Source organism: Crinia signifera, chromosome 8, assembly GCF_055691185.1.
Source record: "Crinia signifera chromosome 8, ASM5569118v1, whole genome shotgun sequence".
Taxonomy (NCBI): Eukaryota; Metazoa; Chordata; class Amphibia; order Anura; family Myobatrachidae; genus Crinia; species Crinia signifera.
Genome location: NC_139224.1, coordinates 67,186,307 through 67,212,793, shown reverse-complemented (window position 1 = coordinate 67,212,793; position 26,487 = coordinate 67,186,307). Strand labels below are relative to the sequence as shown.

General features: G+C 44.2%; 1 protein-coding gene across 1 annotated transcript in view; it reads right to left on the bottom strand.

Annotated features, from left to right (window-relative positions):
• Positions 1–375: 375 nt before the first annotated feature.
• The window catches only part of CHADL (chondroadherin like), a 47,038-nt gene continuing 20,926 nt past the window's right edge, over positions 376–26,487 (bottom strand). The window contains exons 3-5 of the mRNA XM_083156629.1: positions 24,609–26,267; positions 9,379–9,545; positions 376–1,205 (exon numbers count right to left, since the gene is read on the bottom strand). Coding sequence (XP_083012755.1) covers positions 1,013–1,205; positions 9,379–9,545; positions 24,609–26,267 — 2,019 coding nt within the window. The 3' untranslated portion in view covers positions 376–1,012. The remainder of the gene's footprint in view (positions 1,206–9,378; positions 9,546–24,608; positions 26,268–26,487) is intronic.

Genomic DNA, 26,487 nt, shown 5'->3' with positions numbered 1-26,487 from the left:
GGGGGATATAAGGTGAGCTTTGTAACTATTGTTGTATTTCTGCCTGACGACGAAGGATTAAAGACTTCGGAACGTTGCAAAATTGCACAAGTCTACCTGTATATTCATTTGCTGAAGTGCCGCTCCTACATCCTTGCTCTCTCTCTCTATATATATATATATATATATATATATATATATATATATATATATATATATATATAGGAGTGACCCGAAGTGCGCCTTTTAGATATAAGCGGCTACTCTATACAATCCCCCCTGTTAGTGGGAGACAAAAAGGTACAAAGGGGAAGAAATAGAGAGCGCTAATGGTACCACCACCTTATTGAGTCACTCCTTAATGGTTGAATAAAGAATGTGATATGCGGAACAATATAAAATAAAATCTTTTGCATTTTATTAAAAATGTTTTACAATTTTAACATCCAAGTCTGTTTGTTCAGCTCAGAGTGGTGGTAGAGATCACAACACAGCATCCAAACCCTACGCGTTTCATCTACAAAAACTTCATTACACTGTACACATACAAAAACACTTAATACAAGGATATGTAATTGTAATTTATACACGTCCAATCAAAAGGTTTAGGGCATTCAACATCCAAAAGTTTCTATGCAGGAGTTTATTAAAGGATGATTCTCTGTATTGTAGCAAAGAACCTAAAATAGATTCGGTGCCTGACATCTAACAATGGAGCTCACCAAACAGTAAGTGCATATATATATATATATATATATATATATATATATATGTACAAGTGAATAACATTTTGAAGCCTTAGAAATAAGGGACCTGCTTCATAATGCACTATTGTACAGTAACTTGGTCTACAGTATGTTATAGTTTTGCCTTTCCCAACTATCAGCAGTATACCATAAGGCAAAGTATATTTCCTTGGTAGGCTAACTAGCCGCACTCATTAATGCAATTGCTTCAATTAGCATATATAGGTAATGTGTTCAGTACTTAGTAATGTACCATCATAGATATCTCTAATCAGCCTTACAAACAATTAAAAAACAATTTTCTTCCTGTGTCTTTTTTGTTTAGTGGAGGTGGCAGAGCTCTTTCTCTTGTTTCTGTTTGGTTTTCCAGACTCCCATCCAGGGCATGTAGAGAAGGGGGCACTTCTTACCTTCTGATTTTTTACATTTTTGGGAGATGCGCATGTAGCTCCTACCTTTAGATTCAGACTATTGATCCATCTGTAAAATAAAACAACAAACAATTACAGTACATTGCAGTTCCAGAGGTATGCAGTCATACTACTGAAGTCAAAATACTGACAATCAAAATACCGACCACAAGTGGCAGACAGTTCAAATACAGACACATTTAAAATGCCGACAATCATTATGCCGACATGGTCAGAATGCTGACATTTAAAATGTTGACAGGTTAAAAAGTAAAAAAAAGTGTCAAAAAAGAGTTTTTCAGGATCTATTTCTATGAATACGACTCGTTCTTTGTCCATCCAAGTGGACATAGAGTTAGACTATATTAGTGTGTTGAGTGCAGCGAGGCACTTTGCCCGAAAAATGGCGAGCACAGCAGTACACTTATTATGGTGTCCATCTGTCTGTATTTTGACTATGATGGCATTTAAACCATGTCAATATCAGAAATGTCGTTTTTTTTAAACTTGTTGGTATTTTCACTGTCTGCCAATGGAGACCTCTGAAAAAGTTGTTTGAATACAACGAAACGCGTCGGCTTTACCCACTGTTGGACTCTGGACTCCACACACTTTTCCACTTGAACCAGCTCCTTATACCATCTGATTGGACTCCCCGCATTCAAATCCTATCATTATTCTGGACTTTACCACAAGGGATACCATCGTCTGCTCAACTTTTGGAGACCCACCTGGTTACTCTCAGGAATACCTGCTTACCATCTTCCAGGCAAATTTCATGGGACTTCAGCAGTATATTGGACACCCTGTTACCAGTCAAACGGATTACAAATCAAAGGGGTAATATGTCTTCAATCATTTAAAGGGAGCATAACTAGGAACAAGTGGAAGTTTCTCATTTCCAGTGTCCGCAGATATTTGACTATTGTTTTATATAAGTGCTTTTTACTGTGAGTATATACTGTTTATTAAATATCCTTTTAAAATTTATGTGATACCCAGTTGATCTATGTGTGATATTTTATAGTGTTAAGCGCTCCACCACTTGTCTGCCAATGGTGGTCTGAATTTTTATTGTCTGTATTTTGACTGTCGGGAAATCATACGGAACCTGTTCCAGAAAATCCAATATAATCTATTAGATTATTATTATTTACTTATAAAGTATCAACATATAATGCAGTGTTATGCATTAAGTGAATTATGATAGAATTAAATAACATACAAAGACATGAAAAAGGGTAATGCCACTGGTCAAATAAATTTTCCATCTAAAATACTTATGGGAAAATTAATATTCTTCAAGTCTTCCAACCTTATTACCTTTAATCTTCAGAATTAAAAATTTGTACAAAACCATCTTGACATACCCACTTTTAGGGGCAGAGAGCTATCCTGGAAATAACTGACCCCTTACGTCACTTATACTCCTTTTACACTGCCGCAAAATCCCAGGTAAATGGTTACACCGGGTCATCTGACCCGGCTCCCGTTTGCAGCAGTGGGGGAAGCCCAACCTCCGGACCGCAGCGTCCTGCAATCTAGATGTAAATTGGGTGGGGGGCGCACACAGCCTTCGCTGTGGTTTGCTGCACTTTGCAGACAGCAGCGGAGTCAAGGAGTAGGTGAATGCATGCCTGTGTGCGGCATCCATTCACCTCGTGGATGGGGGCTGGGGGCAGCTCAGAAGCTTACATTGGTGCTGTGCTTGCCGCCAGCGCGATGATCAGTGGTCCTGGCGGGGTGATCGGCAGTCCCAGCGCTTGGAGATAATGTAATCTTCAAGTGCCGCTCCCGTTTACACTGTGGGTCAGCACCTCAGTGTAAATGGTGCAAATCCCGGATCCGACCTTGCTTGGAACCGGGCTCCAAATATGGGGTCAGATCTGGGATTTGGATGTAAAAGGGTTATTAATAGGCAACACCTGACTCCCCTAGTTCTGGGGGAAAGTACAATAGCTTCATGTTCAATTTTGTTACATTGATTGGCTATGCTGAAATTTGAAATAATATTTCTTGTATTGTAACAATGTTGACATTTCAATTTTAAACATGATACTTTATGATCATGTTTAAAGTTATAATGCCAACAGTGTCATAATACATTAAAATACTGACAATCAAAATACCTGTACCAACCACCATTGGTCGGCAGTTAAAATACAGACACTTTTATAATGCCGGCAATCAATACCGACATGGTCAAAATGCAAAGTGCCAACATTTAACATGTCGCCATGCTTTTAGGCACACTGCGCTCCGCACGCAATTATGATCTAACTCAATACCCACTTGGAAAAAATCAGATTCAGGATCTTAGGGCCTTATTCTAGTTCACTCTTTCTAACAAAATCCTTCTTAGATGGACAAAACCATGTGCACTGCAGGTGGGGATGATTACTGTGAATAGAGAATTAGATTTGGGTGGGGTTTTACTTAAAAGTGAGATCTATATTGCAATCTATATTGCAGTGTAAAAATAAAGCAGCCAGTATTTAACCTGCACAGAAACAAAATAACTCACCCAAATCTAATTCTCTCTGCACATTTTACATCTGCCCCCCTGCAGTGCACATGGTTTTGTCCATCTAAGAAGGATTTTGTCAGAAAGAGTGAACTAGAATAAGGCCCTAAGATCCTGAATGTAGGATAAATCTAGTTAGATTGCCAGTTACCTGCTCAACAGAGGATGCAGGGAGGCGAGGTGCTCTCCATGCTCTACATCCCCTGCTGTCCTCTGTGGCTGCCGGGTGCCGCTGCGCCTGTCACTCTGCATGACAGGCAGTGGTGCCGGCAGCATAGAGATCCCTCCTGGCTCCTAACCATCAGATCAGCAGCAGGGACAAGTACCGAACTTATTATCTTTCCCCCACCCAGAGCTATGCCCCCTAATAATATCTCTATCACTGTTAACAACACCATCATTTTCCCCGTTCCCCAACTCCGCTTCCTGGGTGTCACTCTCGACTCCTCCCTCTCCTTTACACCCCACATCCAAGCCCTGGCCCATTCTTGCCAGTTCCAGTTACGCAACATTGCTCGCATCAGGCCCTCTCTCACAGAGTGCAACTAAGCTGATCATCCACTCACAGGTCATCTCACGGCTTGACTACTGTAATGCTCTCCTCACCCGCCTCGCTCGATCCCAACTGGCTCATCTCCAATCTGTCCTCAACTCTGCAGCCAGGCTTATCTTCCTCTCCCGCCGCTCTAATTCTGCCACACCCCTTCAACAAAATCTGCACTGGCTCCCATTCCCCTACAGAATCCTCTTCAAACACCTCACACATACAGGGCCATCTCTAATTCCATTGCTCCATATATCTCTAACCTTATCTCCATTCATACACCCTCCCACCCTCTATGGTCGGCTGACGACTGTCATCTCTCCTCCACCCTGATCACTGCTTCCCATGCTAGAGTTCAGGACTTCACCCCTTCAGTGGAACGCACTCCCTCGCTCCATAAGACTCTCCCTGACCTTGCAAAGCTTCAAACGGGCACTGAAAACTCCCTATTTATCAAAGCGTACCCTTCCACTGCATAAACTAGCTGGTTCTCCGACCCCTTGCCTGTTTACATCCTGCTATCTAGCCACCACCCACTTGCTTGCACCTCTTGTAATCTGTCTGTCTCCCCTTCCTACTAGATTGTAAACTACTCCGAGCAGGGTCCTCTTCCCTCCTATTGTCAAAGCCCACTTCTCTTCACATTTCACTCACAGCTCTCCTATACTCAAACACTCAGTGACCATCTTTGTCTGCATACTTATCTCCATTATTGGCCTCAAGCCTCTAGTTGTATGTTGATTGAGTCCTCACTACTTATATTTAAGCTGTAATGTGTATTGAACTGCGGCGCTCTTTATTTGTACTCTATTGTTGTTATTTATTTAATGTTATGCCAAGTTTTGTCTCCCTGTATTGTTCCTTTGTACGGCGCTGCGAAACACTTGTGGAGCCTTATAAATAAAATTATAATAATAGAGGGACTTAAATTCCCTCCACACTCCATTTTCTGCCAGTGCACATTTTTAGCTGCACTGTCCTGCTGAATTTAGCTGTGTCTAGACCTGCTGCTGCACTAGAATATATCTTATGGTGCCCATACACGCTGAGATGTGTGCTAGGTGCAATATGTACCTATACAATGTGTGCTATTCAATTTTGACTACATCTGATATGAATTGTATGTAGTAATAGCTTGCGAAGTAGTACAAAAGTACCTGCAGGCACATACTATTTTGCCTTGCGATATCGACTATGCAGGAGCACATATCTCATGGGAAAATAAACACAGAACAATTTGAACTAGACTCGATGCGATTTGAAGATCAAATCACACTTGATAATCACAGCATATGTGGGTACCAATAGTCATCTTATGCTGTCTAATATCTGGAGAATAAGCCCAAAGAGTCAGGAAACTAGTTAATGGGTGCCGGACAGTTTCCCGACAGTTGGGATCCCAACAGTCATTACCCTGAAGTCGGGATCCCGACAGTCAAAACCTCAACACTCGGGTCCTGACGGCCACCGGCTATTCTCCCTCGTGGGGGTCCACGACCCCCATAGAGGGAGAATAGAATAGGGGGCGAGCGTAGCGAGCCACCGTGCCCACAGCGTGGCGAGCGCTATTTTTGTTATTTATTTAATGTTATGCCAAGTTTTGTCTCCCTGTATTGTTCCTTTGTACGGCGCTGCGAAACACTTATGGAGCCTTATAAATAAAATTATAATAATAGAGGGACTTAAATTCCCTCCACACTCCATTTTCTGCCAGTGCACATTTTTAGCTGCACTGTCCTGCTGAATTTAGCTGTGTCTGGACCTGCTGCTGCACTAGAATATATCTTATGGTGCCCATACACGCTGAGATGTGTGCTAGGTGCAATATGTGCCTTTACAATGTGTGCTATTAATTTTGACTACATCTGATATGAAGGGGGAAATTTACTAATATGAAAAACCTAGTTTTTCGTATTAGTATTTCCCCTACGACTGCATACGACTGTTTCAGTCGTGTGCACAGTAGTGTTCCGGAGGGGAATTTACAAAGCAGTCATATACGACTGCTTTGTAACCCTCCGATGTCGTAGTCATTCGTATTAGCTGGCCATATATACGGCCGCTAATACGAATTAGTAGAGGCAGTCTGCACGGATCAGTCAGATCCGTGCAGGCTGCGAGGTGTAAAAAAAATAGAAAAATAAATAATAAAAAAAAAACAGCGTGGGGTCCCCCCCCCACAGCCGTAACCAGCACCAGGCTGAAAGAGCCAGGGCCGGTAATTAAAAATCAGGGAACCCGACAAATAGGGGTTCCCTGATTTTTAACAACCAGCCCTAGGCTCCAGGTCCGGGGCTGGTTCCCAAAATACGGGGGACAAAATTAGTAGGGGTCCCCCGTATTTTAAGAACCAGCCCCAGGCCAAACCAGCCAGCAGGGTAATGTCACAGCCGGGGGACACTTATTATATAAGGTCCCGCGGCCAAAACATTAACCCTACCGACCAGTCAGCCTGGCCAGGGGCCCTGGGGGAGTGGGGACCCCCCAATAAAGGGGTCCCCCCCTCCAGGACTTACCTGACCAGGCTGAAGCCTGGTGCTGTCCCCGGTGGCCCTGTGCGGTGGCCACCGGGCTGATTCTGTGTAAAAGAATAGATGAAAACCTATTATTTAAAACTGTGGAACTATGAGTCCCAGCAAGCCTCCCCCGCAAGCTGGGACTTGGAGAACCACAAGTCCCAGCCTGCGGGGCATTAAAGGGCCTGCTGGCACTTGTAGTTCCACAGTAATAAAAATAGTACAATAAACACACACTGACACAATGAAAATAAAAGTTTAATACATCCATTACACACACACTGATACTTACCTATCTTGATCCCGTAGGTAGCCCTCTGTCCTGGTGTCCGGTGTCCTGTGTCGTCCTCCAGGTCCATGTCGGCGGTCCGTGTCGTCCTCCAGGTCCATGGCGGTGTCCGGGTCCATGTTGGAGTTGTGGAAGGAAATCCTACTCACCTGGTCCTGTGCTGAAGATGTCTTGTCTTGGTCCGACGTAGTCCAGGTAATCTTCAAGCTGTCGCCGGTCCCCGCACTGTCCGCATTGCACTGAGGAGAAATGCAGAGATATTTCATACTCGGCGCCTCTTCTCAGAATGAGAAGAGGCGCCGAGTATGAAATATCTCTGCATCTCTCCTCAGTGCAATGAGAAGAGGCGCCGAGTATGAAATATCTCTGCATCTCTCCTCAGTGCAATGCGGACAGTGCGGGGACCGGCGACAGCTTGAAGATTACCTGGACTACGTCGGACCAAGACAAGACATCTTCAGCACAGGACCAGGTGAGTAGGATTTCCTACCACAACTCCAACATGGACCCGGAGGACGACACGGACCGCCGACATGGACCTGGAGGACGACACAGGACACCGGACACCAGGACAGAGGGCTACCTACGGGATCAAGATAGGTAAGTATCAGTGTGTGTGTAATGGATGTATTAAACTTTTATTTTCATTGTGTCAGTGTGTGTTTATTGTACTATTTTTATTACTGTGGAACTACAAGTGCCAGCGGGCCCTTTAATGCCCCGCAGGCTGGGACTTGTGGTTCTCCAAGTCCCAGCTTGCGGGGGAGGCTTGCTGGGACTCATAGTTCCTCAGTTTTAAACAATAGGTTTTCATCTATTCTTTTACACAGAATCAGCCCGGTGGCCACCGCACAGGGCCACCGGGGACAGCACCAGGCTTCAGCCTGGTCAGGTAAGTCCTGGAGGGAGGGGACCCCTTTATTGGGGGGGGTCCCCACTCCCCCAGGGCCCCTGGCCAGGCTGACTGGTCGGTAGGGTTAATGTTTTGGCCGCGGGACCTTATATAATAAGTGTCCCCCGGCTGTGACATGGTTTGGCCTGGGGCTGGTTCTTAAAATACGGGGGACCCCTACTCATTTTGTCCCCCGTATTTTGGGAACCAGCCCCGGACCTGGAGCCTGGGGCTGGTTGTTAAAAATCAGGCAACCCCTTTTTGTCGGGTTCCCTGATTTTTAATTACCGGCCCTGGCTCTTTCAGCCTGGTGCTGGTTACAGCTGTGGGGGGGGACCCCACGCTGTTTAAAAAAAAAAAATTATTTATTTTTTTTCTATTTTTTTTTTTTACACTAAAGCCTGCACAGATCTGACTGATCCATGCAGGCTTAAGCCAAATACGACAGGACAATCAAGGTGTATTTTCCTGTCTTATTTTTGTGCCTGTTTTACTGTTTTACACCAATTAGCAGCCGTATTATCAATACGGCTGCTTAGTAAATCAGGAACCACCATTCTTTTGAATGGTGATTCCTGTCGTATTCTATCGATGGTGTAGACATTCATATTTGTAAATACAAATACGAATGTCCCATCATTAGGAATACGAATTGCTGTATTTTTGGGATAGTAAATCCCAAAAATACAAATGTGTAAAAAATAGGTGTTTCTGCCTACGAATACACCTATTTTTTACGAATCCATTTTAGTAAATTTCCCCCGAATTGTATGGAGTAATAGCTTGCGAAGTAGTACAAAAGTACCTGCAGGCACATACTATTTTGCCTTGCGATATCGACTATGCAGGAGCACATATCTCATGGGAAAATAAACACAGAACAATTTGAACTAGACTCGATGCGATTTGAAAATCAAATCACACTTGATAATCACAGCATATGTGGGTACCAATGGTCATCTTATGCTGTCTAATATCTGGAGAATAAGCCCAAAGAGTCGGTAAACTAGGTAATGGGTGCCGGACAGTTTCCCGACAGTTGGGATCCCAACAGTCATTACCCTGTAGTCGGGATCCCGACATTCAAAACCTCGACACTCGGGTCCCGACGGCCACCGGCTATTCTCCCTCGTGGTGGTCCACGACCCCCATAGAGGGAGAATAGAATAGGTGGCGAGCGTAGCGAGCCACCGTGCCCACAGCGTGGCGAGCGCAGCGAGCCCGCAAGGGGCTTTGTTGCGCTTGCCCCACTGTCTGAGTCCGGCCAGTCGGGATTCCGATGTCAGGCTAATGACTGTCTTTATCCCGACTGTCGGGACCATATACCACACCCCTAGTTATTACCTCAACCTGACCTTCCTATCATATTAGACTGTCTACAGATAGATTAGATGCACAACTGACATTTAAAAGGAATATGATTTATTGCATTACACAGTTCAGTGCTGCATGTGATGCTTCCTACCAGAGGAACATACCTGTTGAGATGGAGCAGATGACAGTCACAATGAAAGGGATTGTTAGCCAAGTTTATTACTTCCAGTCTAATGAAGTTCTTCATGTTGGGAAGGTTCTGTAATTTGTTGTTTTCCAGATAAAGACTTTTTATGCTCTGCCCAAGCCCTACAAATGCTCCACTGGAAATCTAGCAGAAGCAGAAACATATAAAAAGCATATTATTATTATTATAATTGGGTACTTGTTTCCTAGCACGGCCACAACGATCATGATCGTGGGCATCGTGAGGAAAAATCGGGGGCATCGCGGCCATCGCAAGCACTAAAAAATCGGGTGCGATGGTCGCGACGCGATGCCCGCGATTTCCCCATAGGGAACAATGTTAAATGCCTCAATTTAGCCGCGATGCCCCCGATTTCCCATAGGAAACAATGTTAAATTGGTCAATTTACCCAAATCATCATAGGGAACAATGTTAAATGGGCCATAAACCCCCCAAAACACCCCTGAACAGTGAAATGTCCCCCCAAAAGTATTTTATGCCACCCCACGATCAACGCGAACCCGAAGCGTGGCGAGCGCAGCGAGCCCGCGAGGGGCGGCGGTACGCGTCCTCCGACCTTTTCATACCCCCACTATCCACGTCGGCGTGGAGTTGAGAATAGAATAGTGTGGCGAGCGCAGCGAGCCACCGAGCCCGAAGCGTGGCGAGCGCAGCGGATACCTGTGAAGCCCGCGAAGGGACGCGTTTACCTGTGAAGGTATCCGCGTCCCCTCGCGGGGCTCGCTGCGCTCGCCACGCTTCGGGCTCGGTGGCTCGCTACGCTCGCCACACTATTCTATTCTCAACTCCACGCCGACGTGGATAGTGGGGGTATGAAAAGGTCGGAGGACGCGTACCGCCGCCCCTCGCTTCGGGTTTGCGTTGATCGTGGGGTGGCGTAAAGTACTTTTGGAGGGACATTTCACTGTTCTGGGGTGTTTTTGGGGCTTTCTGGCCCATTTACCATTGTTCCCTATGATGATTTGGTGAAATTGAGGTATTTAACATTGTTCCCTATGAGAAATCGGGGGCATCGCGGGTACATTGAGCCATTTAACATTGTTTCCTATGGGGAAATCGTGGGCATCGCGTCTGGACCATTTAAGGCTTTTTTAGCCGCATACGACGCGACCGACGCGATTTTGACTATTTTCAATGCATTTCAATGGGAAAATCGGGGGCATCGCGTCTGGACCATTTAAGGCTTTTTTAGCCGCATACGACGCGACCGACGCGATTTTGACTATTTTCAATGCATTTCAATGGGAAAATCGGGGGCATCGCGTCGGTCGCGTCGTATACCACTAAAAATGACACACGATGCCCGCGATTGTGGCCGTGCTAGGAAACAAGTACCTATAATTGTATTTATAAGGCGCCACAAGTGTTTCGCAGCGCCGTACAAAGGAACAATACAGGGAGACAAAACTTGGTATAACATTGAATAAATAACACAAAAAGAGTACAAATAAAGAGCACCACAGTTCAATACACATTACAGCTTAAATATAAGTAGTGAGGACTCAATCAACATACAACTAGAGGCTTGAGGCCAATGATAGAGATGAGTATGCGGATGAAGATGGTCACTGAGTGTTTGAGTATAGGAGAGCTGTAAGTGAAATGTGAAGAGAAGAGGTGCAAGCAAGTGGGTGGTGGCTAGATAGCAGGATATAAACGATCAAGGGGTCGGAGAACCAGCTAGTTCACACAGTAGAAGGGTACGCTTTGATGAAAAGGTGAGTTTTCAGTGCCCGTATGAAGCTTTGCAAGGTTGGGGAGAGTCTAATGGAGCGAGGGAGTGCGTTCCACTGCAGCACGGGCAAAGTCCTGTACTCTAGCATGGGAAGCAGTGATCAGGGTGGAGGAGAGACGACAGTTGTCAGCCGACCGTAGAGGGCAAGAGGGTGTATGAATGGAGATGAGGTTAGAGATATATGGAACAATGGAATTAGAGATGGCCCTGTATGTGAGTGTGAGGTGTTTGAAGAGGATTCTGTGGGGGAATGGGAGCCAGTGCAGATTTTGTTGAAGGGGAGTGGCAGAATTAGAGCGGCGGGAGAGGAAGATAAGCCTGGCTGCAGAGTTGAGGACAGCTTGGAGAGGAGCCAGTTGGGCTCCTCTCCAATCTTTATGTTTTATAACTACTTTATTATCAACTGTTCTGGTACTTGTGTAGTTTCATGGCGTCAGCATGGCCGTGCGTCTGAGTCCCCTTGCAGGGCTCGCTGTGCTCACCCACGCTATGGGCTCGGTGGCTCGCTACGCTTGCCACGCTATCTAAAATCAACTCCATGCCAACGTGGATAGTGGGGGTATGAACTATCCATGTTGGCATGGAGTTTATTAACTTTATTTTAGAAAGTTTGCCGAGCGCAGAACCCGGAAGTAGCGTGCGCCCATACTGGCGCCGTGAAACTACACAAGTACCACTGTTTCTTTTAAAAGTACAGATAAATTCTATAGTGTTGTACAAGTAATATTAAAGAACATATATTGAGCATAGACACAGACAACATACAGTAAATCATGCTTTCATCAGCATTACGGTCTATTTTTTGACCCTTAACATTCCTGTGAGAATAGAATTAGTTATGTGTACAGTAATTTGAAATGGCTGAAAAGTACTAATGCTTCTATATAAAGATGACCTGCGGGATGTACCTAGCTTCAAGGAACCAGAAGTCAATCCTGAAGAATGGGACAACAAAAATAGGTAAAATTTTGCAAGAGAAATTCAAGCGCTTCGCAGAATTGCTAAGTGCTTGCATAGCATAACTGGGTGTGGTATAGGGTTCCGACAGTTGGGATCCCGACAGTCATTATCCTGATGTCGGGATCCTGGGTGACCAAGGCAAAGGGCTGCAGCCTGCACACTGTGAACTTCAAACTTCCTTGCCTTCCTTTTCCTCGTCTATGAGCAGGAATTATATCCAAAGAGCTAGTTTCCAGTCACCCAGTCTAAGATCCATTCCAATCACAGTTCTAAAACCGGATCCACAAAAAATCTGGTGTGTCCATTTTATTTAAAGAGAAGAGGTTAGTCAGGGAACAGGAGACTGGTGTGCCTAGTTACCTAGTTACAGTATCAGTAGGAAAAAATCCAATAACTTCCAGTAGTGTAAGAAAGATTGTTGTCAAGAAACATACATCCTTCATATTTTATCCTCAGGTTACTCAGGATGTCCAGTGTAATAACTCAGCACAGTCCTGGAAATTTGGATTAGAAGACATGTCCCCATTTTGTAAAATGATCATTATTGCCATGCCAATATGCTGTGGCTTAGGGCCTTATTCTAGTTCACTCTTAGAGGCAAATTCCTTCTCAAATTGACAAAACCATGTGCACTGCAGGTGGGGCAGATATACCGTGCAGAGAGAGGTAGATTTGGGTGGGGTTTTTTTTCAAAGTGAGATCTATATTGCAGTGTAAAAATAAAGCAGTCTGTATTTTCCCTGCACAGAAACAAAATAACTCACCCAAATCTAATTCTATCTGCCCCACCTGCAGTGCACATGGTTTTTCCCATTTTCCAAACAAATTTGTACTGCAATCAGATCTGAATACAGGCCTATTTGTGGCGCACGAAGGAAAGCTATGTGGACACATCTGTATCTATCAAAATGTGGGCAGTTGGATTTATCTTCTGAATATGCATGACACCTGCCATGCATTACAGCAGCAGGATCTTGATTAAAAGTGTTCGCCATAAGGAAGCCAGCCCTTTTGAGTGAATGGGGGTATGAATTGAATGGGTGAAGGGGTCAAGTCAAGTTGCCTTTGCCAGCATTCAAAAGCTGCGCCAATGGAAATGGACCCCCTTTGCCTGGAGTGTAGGAAGGATGGTTCTAGTTTACCATAAGCTCAGGGTGCAGAAAGCTTAAGAGGGTGCCGTGCAGACCATTACCTATGGCCCAGCCTCCTTGAAGCTTGGCCTGGCTGGTGTTGGGCCGGTGTTCAGCCGGTTTACACCTACACTCTGTGATGTAATGGTCTGACATCAAAGGTCATGTGCCACACATCATCCCCATCAGTGCTGAGGCACGAATTTAGTGATCACCCCCATGGTGCAGCAGGCTACGGTAGAAAGTGATGGGACAGAATTCTGAGGAAAGTATTGGAGTAGAGGACTGAGGAAGGTGATGGGCTGTGGCTGAGGAAGGTGATAGGGCTGTGGCTTAGGAAGGTTAATGGGGTCTAGGCAGAGGCGGGCTGGGCTGAGGGGCATAGAGCGGGCGGGGGGGGAGGGTTTCAGCACGGCACTACCCTTACATAGCACGGTACTTACCGTTCTCTGGTGGGTGCATGCCACACGGGGATTGCGGGGGAGGGGGGATTGCTGAGGGTGCCGCACAGGGATTGTTGCCGATCACTAGCTGGGGGGAGCGGGCGGCTGCCGCCCGCCGATATCAATCCTTGCCGCTGATGACCGTGTGTGTGTGGTTAGGGGCACATATCACTCACTCACCTGCTCCCCACGGCCTGACCCTGCTGGGATAAGTTTCGGTGCTCTCCTTGGTGGCTCAGTACTGCCCTCCAGTGGACGGCGCCCTAGGCAAATGCCTAATGCTGCCTAGTGGTGGCGCCGGCCCTGCTAACAGATAATGGCCACCCCCATAGCTGGCTACAAAAAGATGGCAATCATTGACCAATGGAGAGCCAGAATTCCTCTCCCAGCAATCCAAGAGGCCAGAGTTAAAAGGGGTAGGGCTTATCGGGATTTGCTTCTAACTTTAATGGAAAGATAATAAAAAGAATCTTTAAGGAGCCCCCAGACTGTAGGAAAGAAGGCAGAGCTGAGCATAGACTGCTACTACACTCCTTCAGAAACCAGGTAAGTAGGAAGTGGGGCTGTGTTTACATACATTATATATATATATATATATATATATATATATATATATATATATAATAGAATCGAAGAACCGCACTCCATCCATTCCTTGCGGACAACTTTGTGGTGCTCCGCTCTACAGGAAACAGCGTCCCAAATATAGCAATTTTTGTTGGAAGCAGGCACTCACCATAAACCATAGAATAGTTGAATCAAGAATTTATTTCATAGTTGTAGTCGACGTTTCGGTCCTCACAGGGACCTTTGTCAAGACACGAATATGTAACATCAAGGACCAGGAACACCAGGCAGTGTGTATATATATATATATATATATATATATATATATATATATATATATATATATATATACTTTTTGTCTATACAAGTTATATGTGTTGGTAATTTCTTCCTTTACCTATGGTTTCCAGTTAAGAAAAATTAGTTGGATGATTTTTAACAGACAAAGGGTGATAAAGAAAGATAAATCTCCAGCCAATCAGCTCCTTACTGACTTTTTCCAAACGTTAGAATGTGATTGGCTGGACGTTTATCTCTCTTTATAAGCCTTGCATTTATCTCTTGTTAAGGCTTAATACATCTTCCCCAAAATCCTGTGGGTGAGGGATTTTTTGTTTTGTTGTTAAATAGCCAGCAACCTGTGGGCAGAGCCAGCCCTAGGCATAGGCAAACTAGGCAAATGCCTAGGGCATTTGGAATGCCTAGGGGCACCAGCAGCTTCTGCTGATTAAAATGATATGCAGCATGCCTATATTCTGTGTGAGTGAGGCTGTATCTGCATATGAAATAGTGTATTCATGGAAATCACTGTAACATAGCATTCCGTATGCAGGTGCAGCCACAGTCGCACACAGAATATATTTATGCCACATATCATTGTAATCATCGGAAGCTCCTTGTGTGTCCTGGTCACATAACAATGCAAATAAGACGAATTTTCAGCAAAAAAAAGGCACCCAACGTTAGCAGAACTGGCCAGGAGATGCATGGCCTATTGAGGCAAATGTATGAGGAAACATCTGTATCCGAGCAGAGGCAGAGGTCACAGTGTTAGCGGCTGTGCGAGTGCTGTCTGCGGGTGGGTTGGTTGTGCAATAGTGTTCGGCATATGTGTAAGGGGCACTATGTGTGTCATGTATAAATGCATTAATAATGTGCGACATGTGTAACAGGCATTATGTGTGTCATGTGTATAAGGGCATTTATAATGTGCAACATATGTGTAATGGGCATTATGTGTGTCATGTGTATAAGGGCATTAATAATGTGCAACATATGTGTAAGGGGCATTATGTGTATGAAGGGCATTAATAAAGGTTGGCATAATGTGTAAGGGGCATTATGTTTATAAGGACATTAATAATGTGTGTCATGTGTAAGATGCAATACTATGTGGTATTATCAGGGCTGCCGAGAAAAAGGGGTACAAATTACCCAGGCCAAAGTATGATGGAGGGCCCCGGGCTCCCTCCCCTTAAGTGACAGCAGCAGCAGCTGCAGCTCTTCTCCTCTGCCCAGCACACACTGCTTTGTGCTGGGTTGCAGTGTGGCCATGGAGGTGCTTAAAATACAATATTTTCTCAGGATTGTTTTCTAAGGGTATAATGTGAATAATGTGAGAAGTAATGTATATAAGGTAAAGTGGTACTACTGTGTGATGTAACGTGAATAAGGGACACCATCGCATTATATAATGTTAATAAAGTTGCACTACTGTGTGGCATAATTTAAAATTGGGGGTACTATTGTGTGGCCATGCCCCTTCCCAGCAAGAACACACCCCTGTTCGGGCTGCGCACCGAATGTGTGCACTGTTTCTATTTAAAATATTGTGGGTTGGAGCACCAAAATGATGACTGCTATGATGAGGGTTGACGGTGCTGGGAAAGGGGAGCAGTGTCAGAGGCGGAACTAGTGGCGGTGCTAGGGGGCATTAGCGAAAATCTTGCCTAGGGCGTCATTTAGGCTAGGGCCAGCTCTGCCTGTGAGTGGCTGTGTGCATGTGCAGAGTGGTAGTGTGGTGTACAGGGGAGTGGCAGTAGTGTAGTTTGTGCAGGGTTAGGGGTAGTGTGTGCGGGTGCAGGGTTAGGGGTGGTGTAGTGTGTGTGTGTGTGTGTGTGTGTGGGCACAATAAGTGCAGGGTTAGAGGTAGTTTAGTGTGTGAACGGAGAAGAGACATGGTTAGGGGTGGTGTGGTGTGTGCAGGGAGCAGGTATTGGTTTAGGGGCGGTGTTGTGTATGTGCAGGAGCAGGTGCAGGGTTAGGGGTGATGTAGTGCAAGTAGGTGCATAATTAGGGGTAGTGTAGTGTGTTAATAGAGAAGGTGCATGGTTAGGGGTGGGGTAATGCATGCAGGGAATAGGTGCAGGGTTATCGGTATAGCATGAGCAGGTGATGGATTAGGGGTAGTGTAGTGTATGCGGGAAGCAGGGTTAGGGCTAGTGTAGTGTGTTTGTAAAGCAGGTGTGGGTCAGGGGTAGTTTAGGTAGTGTGTGTATGAGGGAAGCGGGGTTAGTGGTAGTATAGTGTGTGAAGGGGGCGGGTGCATTGTTAGGAGTAGTACCTGTCCTCTTACCAATACATGGAAGCTATCTACAACGCTAGGTAAGAGACTAATTAAGCTAATTCCAAAGGAAGGAAACTTCAAATTGCATAATGAGTTATTAAGGTGGGTCCAGAGCAAGTACTGACATTTTTTTTTAAATATGGATTTTAATTTTAATTTGGTTTAAAAAAACCTGAATATCAAACTTTTTGCACATGCGGATAAACCCCCACATGTGCCTATTTAAACCACACCCACATTAAACAAGCCACTCCCTCAACATTTTTGTCACAGTTAATTCCTGTGAAAAGCTGGGCCACTTGCTTGTGTCTGGTGAATGGGCTCTGACTGAAGAAGGTAATGGAGTTGGGGGCTAAGAAAGGTGTTGGGACTTTGGCTGAGGAAGAGAATGGGGGCTGTATCTGAGGAAGGTGATTTGACTGAGGATGGTGAAAGGGCTGTGGCTTAGGATTTTGATGGGGCTGTGGCTGTGGCTATGGAAGGGGATGGGGCTATGTCTGAGGAAGGAGATGGTGCTATGGCTGAGGAAGGAGTTGGCGTTATGGCTGAGGAAGGAGATGGGGGCTGTGGCTGCATGGACTGTTTATGTGTAATTGGGATTGGGGACACAATGGATTGATTTGTATTGAAATAAATCATCATTGCTCATTAATGATTTTTAATGAGATGGGTGAGAAATGTGATTTTCTTTTTAAAGAAAGCAGTAGTGGGCATCAGCTCTGGGGTACGATTTGTAATTGGGCGTGGTTCAGATCTGAGATATGATCTTCAATATGGTTTGGGGGAAGGGCTACATACAGTATCAATTATTTATTGACCGCACCAAAGCACTACCCAAACTTGATTAGGGGTCTCCCAACTTGATCACTGAGGAGAATACTAGGAGAACAAGGTTTTCTCCAGTATTAGAAGGGTAAATTAAATCTTGATTACAGTACAACAGCTTTCATTCTGTTTTAATTTAAATCTTAAGGGATCCATACACCTTTGTTCTAGAATCAGAATCAGCTTTATTTGGCTAGGTATACTTGCGTATACTAGGAATTTGGTTTGGATTGCTGTGGACAGCCAGGATAGGAACAAGTAAAACAGTGACAGTACAGATATATAGCACACATACAGATATGCATATCCTGATGGGGGACACGGACATGGGGAACATATATTTGCTGAGTGGCACAGCACCCAGGTAGCCATTCAGTGGTGCCACATAGTGGTTGCACCATACAGATAGATAACAAGTAAAAAACAGTGACAGTACAGATCTATATCACATGTACATATATGTGTATCCTGATGAGGGACACGGACTTGGGAAACACATATTTGCCGAGCTGCACAGCTCCCAGGTAGCCATTCAGTGGCACCACTAAGTCGTTGCAACAGCCAGCTAGGTTTACAGTACAGATATGGAACACTACAGGGGAGACACGGTACATATTTTAGGCTGGGTGGCACAGATCCTAAGCAGCCATCATCAGCGCCATCTTGACTTCACCACTCACAGGGCCGGTGTGAAAGGGCTCAAATAGGTCAACATGGATGGGTCCAGAGGCTGTCTTCTGTGGGGCTGGGCCAGCATGTCAAGGGCTCTAGCTGAAGCTGCGGCTGGAGGGAGAGCCAGTGTGGGGCTGGGGGTTGGGGATGGAGAGTTAGTGAGGCAAGGGGGGAGAGTCAGTTGGGCCTGCGGCCATAGTTGGGACCTCTGTGGGCTGAGGTCCATTTTCACTGCCCCATTGCAGGACTCAGAGCCATTTCCTCCTCCCTTGGGGGTTTTCCAATGGAAGCAGGAACATTGATGAGGAGAGGGGTTTGGGCTCCAGCAGTCCACGTCCAGGGGCTGCAGGCCGGAGTTCCTGCCAGGTAGCCGGGTTTCCTGCCATCCGGGATGTACCTGGTGTACTTTGTTTCTTGGGGGGGGGGGGGGGGGGGTGTTTTCCTGGACCGATGGTGCTGCCAGGGGCGCAGCAGCGCCTGATGGTGCCAGACCGATGGTGCTGCCGGGGGGCTGCAGCGCCTCTTGTCTCTGACCGGGTATTGCCACATCCTGTGCCAGGTGACACAGCGCTTGGTTCCTCCCACCTTCTCCCTCCGCTCGCCTCCTCTGCTCTGCTCACTGCGGCTGCCTCCTCCGCCACACTGCTATTCCACCATGCTGCTCCGGAGGCCAGGGATGGCGGAGCTCCGTAGATGGATGATCGGAGCTCCACATGATGTGACCATCCCCGGCCCCCACCGGAAGCTAGAGCCTAGAGATAATTGTCACACTAAATTACAGGCGATCCATATCAAAACTTGATTAAGATCTACAAATCAGATTTTTAAACATGTTTAAAAATCAGATTTATCGGGGCTTGGCGAGGATTGACCAATAGGTTGACCACTTCTCTGAACTGGGCAGAGGGGATTGTAGCCCTGGGTCCCACTGCTGGTGGTCCAGGACCTCATCTGCATTGGTGGCCTGGTGTCTTCTTGGTGCGGGGATCCCATTTATTGTGGAACGTAAAGCAAATTTCAGGGCCATTTCTTTAAATCTAAAAATGGCTGCAGCATCAGCCTGCCCCATTGACCTGGCTATATTAACTACTGAAGGCTGATCAAGGCAATCAAACAGGACTGTAACGCAGTGGTAACTGATCCCCTTCTGCAACAGTAACAGGTAACATCACAAGGGCAAAGGAAAAAACAAGATCTGAAATGCCTATATCTGAATGCTAGGAGTTTAACTGGTAAAATGGGGGAACTAGAGGCTATAGTTTCAGAGTAAGAGTTTGATCTAATAGGTAGTACCGAAACTTGGTGGGATGAATTCCATGAGTGGGAGGCTAACATAGAAGGTTATAGTCTGTTTATAAAAAAATGATTAGGTAGAAGGTGAGGGTGGTATGTTATATGAAACCATCCTTAAAACCATACATAAGGGTAGACATATACAAGAGCACAATGGAGTCAGTGGAATCAGTATGGGTAGAAATTACAGGTAAAAAAAAGGGGCTAAAAACTTATAGTGATATAAACCACCGAACATAAATAAGGAAGAGGAAAAGCTTAGGGGACATTATTAGTACAGTATGGGCGACTTTAACTACCCAGAAATGAATTGGAAAGATACTGTAGATCAAGTAGTACCGCTAAGGGAAATTTTTTATCGGATGCCCTGAATGACCACTATTTGTATCAATTTATTGAAAATCAAACCAGAATTAATAATATTCTGGATCTTCTGATAAGCAACAATGGGGACATTCTTTCTAACATAACCATAAGGGAGACATTGGGGAACAGTGATCACAATATGATCACATTTGATTTAAATTTGAACAAATATAATTATATTGGAGCAACTAGGGCCTTAAGTTTCTCAAAAGAAAACTTTGGTAAGTTTGAGGAGTCCTTATACCAGGCATGTCCAAACTGTAGCCCTCCAGCTGTTTTGAAACTACACATCCCAGCATGCCTTGCCATAGTTTTAGCATTCCCTAATAGCAAAACTGTGGCAAGGCATGATGGGACTTGTTGTTTCACAACAGCTGGAGGACCATAGTTTGGACATGCCTGCCTTAAAGGATATAAACTGGAAGGAATTATTTAGAGGTATGGATGCCAGTAAAAGTTTATAAACTTTAATACTGCAGGATGGCACTGATAAAATTACTACTAGGGTAAATAAAAGAACAAATGTCAAAAGGAAACTGATGTGACTTAACAGCAAAGTCAAATTTGAAATGGTTAATAAAGGAGGGCATTCAAAGAGTTTAAGCAAGATGGGACACCCGAATCATTTGCTGCATATAAAGAATGTAATAAGAAATGTAAAAATACAATCAAGATGTCTAAATTAGAGGCAGAACTAAAAATAGCCACAGATAACAAATCTAATCCCCCCAAAAATGTTACAGTTATACAAACCGGAAATGGTTACGGAAGGAAAATATTGGCCCACTAAAAAATAAGCAGGGTACCCTGGTAATAGAAGAAAAAGAGAAAGTGGAAATATTCAATTAATTTTTTGCTTTGGTAATTACTAGAGATGTGCGGCGGCCACTTTTTCAGGTTTTGGTTTTGGATCTGGATCTCCCTTCGTGTTTTGGATCTGGATTGGTTTTGGCAAAACCACCCTTGCGGGTTTTGGATCTGGATCTTTATGAAAAAATGCTAAAAATGGCTAAAATAACAGAATTTGGTCCTGTTTTTGCCCCTAAAGTATTATCAACCTCAATAACATTAGTTTCCACTCATTTCTAGTCAATTTTGGTCACTTCACATCTCACAAAATTGTTTTCATTTACTGTAGTTGGCCCAAAAGGTTATACTGAGGTAGCTGGATGACTAAGCTAAGCGACAGCAGTGGGCATCACATACATGTGGACCTAAAGGTGCCCACAGACGCATCAATTATCGAATGCGTTTTGTACTTTTTGTACAATTATTGGATGGTGTTTATGGGCTTGTGCGATGCGATGCGCGTTCCCGGGAGCCCGATATTGTATGTCTAAAAAAGTACGTACTTTTTAGACTACATCTGAAATTTAACATTACAAACATGGGTTCATCACATTGCATCGCATGCATCCAAGTGCACATTGCATCGCAAGCTGGAAGAAAAACTGTATAGAACCATTGTACAGACAAAAACGCATAGCACAGTACAATTGTAGCGTCTGTGGGCACCTTTACACTTCCAACCTGGCACATCATGGAAGCAGAGCGGCACTGCAGGGGCAGACAGGGTGGCAGTTTAATAAACTACCCCAAAAAAAGAGAAATGCTCCAAAGAGCAAAAAATACAAAGAGGTGCAAGATGAAATTGTCCTTGCCAATAATAGAATGGACAGTCTGACATACCTATATCGATGATATCGGCAAAGTAATCATCCACCATTCTTTCAATTGTGATAGCATCATAGGCAGTAGCAGTGGACATGTCTATTATGGTAGGAAGCTCCTTCAGTCTGGACCAGATGTAAAATATATTTCCGGACTGAATAGCAGTGGGTCTCTTAGGAAAATTGAGTTTTTTCCTCACAACCCCAGTGGGAGAAACTGAAGGAGGAGTTGTGTGCCTGCCACATTCCGCTTCAGCTGACAATTTTTGGACCAAGAGGTCTTTGCACCTCTGCAGATTTGTGCCCATTGGTAAAAAAAGACACAATGTAAGACTTAAACCTGGGATCCAGTATTGTCGCTAAAATATAATGATCTGAATAATTACAAGGAAAGAATGGTTCTCCCACAGGTTGAAGAGTCAGCTCTTGATTGCTCCCAAACTGTATGTTTGAGTGAGGAAATAGTCAAAAATAGATTACAGGACCTAAATATTAACAAATCTCCTGGCCTGGACAAAATACACCCTAGGATACTAAATAATTGAGTTCTGTCATAGCACTACCTTTATAGCTGATATGCAATGAATCAATAAACTCGGGAAGGTACCAAGGAACTGGCGTATAGCTAACGTAGTACCAATATTAAAGAAAGGTAGCAAAACTAACCCCAAAAATTATAGACCGGTCAGCCTTACATCCATTGTGGGGAAAATATTAGAAGGAATAATAAGAGATAGTATCCAAATTTCTTAGAACAGGAGAAGGTGATAAGTAAGACAGCATGGGTCAGTATGGGTTGGACTTAGGGAAATCTGTTGATGTAATACTTCTTGATTTTGATAAAGTTTTTGACACAGTGCCTCATAAAAGTAAGAGATAAAATTTGGAATTGATTGAAAAATTGGTTGCACAATTGGGGACAGAGAGTGGTGAGTAAATGGCATACATTCCAGCTGGGGTAACTTCCAAGGTGGAGTCCCACAAGGTTCTATATTGGGATCCACCTTGTTTAATATCCTGCAAAAAGTGGGACATTTTGGCGGTATGGAACACAGTCTATGAATGCAGGGTGTAATAAATAATACGATAAATGCAGAATATAAATTCCACAATAAACAGGTTGTTATAAATGCAGAATATAAAAACAACAAGCAAAAGTACTTCTGACATAAGGAAGGGGTAAAAAGAAACTCTCAAGTACTTAGCTTTGAAGCTGTCTGCATTGGACCCAGGAAAACACAAAGACTGAGGCTGTTAATAGAACAGCGCAAAGTGCACAGGCAAAGGATTCAATAGCAGGATAAGAACTGGGACCGGTGTTGGTCAGATAGGGATTTAAAGGACAGGCCACCAATCAATAAGGCCCGGAGGGGACATAAGCTTACTCATAAAGAACAGGGGAACAGTGTCACGTGGCCACACTTCCTGGATTGCTAACTGCTGCTGTCAGCTTCTAGCAACGGAAGGAAGCTTGCTTTGTTTATGCGACCCTGGCGCTGCAGTATGGTTGCTCCACCTAGATACAGCAGCAGATCATTAGCACTGTAGTTACTCATAAGATGTGTTTTAGACTGTTACATTCATAAGATATATTATTGAGGATTTAAATTCCATACCCTCCAACATTTGTAGGGCGAAAATCGGTACACATACGGAAAGGGTGTGTGGCCATGGGCAAAGGGGGCATGGCCACACCCCCTTTCTGAATGTGTACTGGGCATTTTTTTAATACATGATGTGAAGTTAAATTCCTATAATATACATAGATTATATACCTGTGTGTATGCCCACTCACTGTGTGCCGCTCACTGCTCACCTCTCACTGCGTCCCGCCAGCCACCAGAGTCCTCCTGCTCCATGGCACCTTGTATACTCTGCAGAGCAGGCGGAGGAGTGCGGGAGTCCTCCTGCTCCATGGCGCCTCAGCAGAGCATGCGCCGACGGAGGAGTGTGGGAGGGTACGCGCCAGAGCCTCAACGCACGCTGTCCTGTGCCCGCAAAGCACCACTGGGAATTGGTGCTAGTGTTTACTACCCGGCTGGGGCCGATTGAGGGAAGAAAGAAGACCACCTGGAACCAGGCTGAAATTTGGTACACTGTGTTTTTTGCCGGTACAGACCATCGGTACAGTTGGAGGGTATGAAATTCCAACCAAGGGTGCCAAGTAGCTGTGAAAATCTAGTTGATCTCTGGAGTCACTGTAGATTTTACATTTACATGTACATATCAATATGAGTGAACCATTCCTGGTGGGTGGGGATGTAGACTTCCAGTGAACAGCCTTAACAGCGCTATTGAGGAATGTCAATAAGGACTTTTTGTAGGTAGCCAGAGAACCAGAGTAGTTCAGCTTCCAGAAAAAAGTTAGCAGAGAGATCTCTGCACCCACTGCTGCCCTAGAGAGATGGTATCACTAGTGTCACCAAGGCCCTTATTCTGGTTCCTTCTCAAATGGACAAAAACATGTTCTCTACAGGGGGAGATGTAATGTGCAGAGAGCATTAATTTGGATGATATATCATTTGTTTGTCTGTGTGTCAATACATTTGAGTGTTATTTTTAAACAAACAAATACAAGTTATATTTTAGAACATTTATCATCTAAACAAGGGATCATCCCAACCACCACTGCTATTATTACTAGCTTTATCTGAACCAAGCAGCGGGTCATAATGACAGTCCTACTTGTTGTATTCACAAACATTATATATAGGAATTACGTTTACGAGTCCTTTCCTTATTTCTTCAAATACCTACTTTACTCTCAAGTGTGCACCTCCACATTTCTGACTACCTAAGAGAATATCTTTTTCTCTACATATAATCTAATTGTGGAATTGACCATTCTAAGTGAAATTGTATTGAAATCAAAACCTGTATATTGGTCCTTCCCCCCTCCCACTTTCCCTCACAGCAATTTACTCCTCTGTCAGGACTATCATACAAATTAGTACTGTACCTGTTGTAGTCCCATGTCATTCAGATATAGATGTTGAAGTGACCGAGATACTGGTGAGAAAGCACCATTTCCAATACTTTTCATGGGATTCTTGGATAGTTTTATCTCTGTCAATGTAGGCATTCCCTTGAGAGCTTGTGTTGGCACTTCTGTTAGCATATTCTCATCCAGATGAAGTTTCTCTAGAGCTTTCAGATTTTGAAATGCTGTGGGAGCAATAATCTGTATGTTATTCCCAGTTAGATATATCCAATGTAGCTTTTGGGCACCAGCCATATTGCTATCAGAAAGTGAAGTAATTGAATTATGCTGCATATGAAGAGAAAAAAGATTTGGAAGGAGTCTAAGTGCTTCTTTTGGAACTTTATTAAATCTGTTATTGTCTAAGAAAAGATAGCCAATGTTTGGAGCCCCCTGAAAGACTCTGGGATTTAAAGCAGAAATCTGATTATGCGACAAGTAAAGATAAACCAAATTTTTCATTCCCATGAATGCCCCGGGCTGGAGTTCATTAATCTGGCAGTTTTGAAGGTGCAGTGATGCTACATTTTTCATATCTGAAAAAGCCCCCTTAGGAATCAAACTGAAGGCATTTCTTCGAAGATCAATGAGGCTAGTGTCCACATGGAAGCCTTTAGGGATTTTTTTTAGGGATTTATTCTCACATATAGCATGTTTGACATCAGGTTTACAGTCACAGTTCTGTGGGCACACACTCTCCTCATCTGGTTTTTCTGTGACTGGCAACAGGTTATAAACTTCTTCATGGAAATGTCCACATTTAAGGTCTATAGCCCTAAGGGAATCCAAGTGATCTCCTTGGAAGTGGTGAGGATGAAAACAAAAAAGATCAACTTTTAACCTTAATAATTCAGCCCATTCTTTAAAAAGTCTCAAATGACAATCACAGTTTATAGTGTTTCCTGTCAAGTTTAGGTATTTCATCTGTTCTAAACCAGTTAGTGGGTGTATTGATCTAAGCTGATTATTACTCATGTCAATAAGAGAGAGCTCTTTAGATTTTTCAAATGCCTTGAAAGACACATCCTGCAGTGCCATGTTATTCATGTATAGCTGTTTGAGAGATGCAATTTGGACAGATTCTTCTGGAAGGAAAGTCATTGGATTCCATCCTAGTTCTAACCTAGTAAGAGCAGACATTCTTGAAAAGGCTTCTGTTGGGAGGTACTGGAGTTCGTTATGGTCTAGACTTAGTCGTTTGAGATTTGGAAGACCTGCAAATGCCTCATTTGACACAACATTAATCTTGTTGTTTGAAAGACGCATCCATTTTAGTTGCAAAAGTCCTTGAAACAACATGTCTGGCAAGTATACCAAGAAATTGTCTCCAAGATGCAGAAAGTTCAGAAATCCAAATTGACTAAAAGCACCAGGCTTGATTTCTTCAAGATGGTTTTTCTCAAGTACTAGATTTTGTAGAGATGAAAGTCCATCAAAAGATTCCTGATATATGAAAGTTAAACGATTGGAGCCCAGGTTAAGGGACACCAGGCGCCCAAGATTTCTAAATGCCCCTTCTTCAATTGTTTGAATACTGCAGTTTTGGAGATTGAGATGTGTTAGATAAGGAATTGGAAGAAAAGCGCCGGTAGGAATAATCTTTATGTCATTTCCATGGAGAGTCAGCTTTTGTGTGTACTGCAAATATAAAGAAACCATGGGTTAGCCTGCGCTACATTGACAAGAAAAAACAGGTCAGTGTTCTAATAAATGCAATGTAAATAATCTGCAATGTATGCTTTCTTGGCTTTGGAAACTATGGGCCTGATTCAGACCTGTTTGCTAGACTGGGTGTAATCGCAGCCTTGTGAACAGGTAAAGGCCGCCCCCCACCACCGCGCAAATCCCTTTGGTAGCC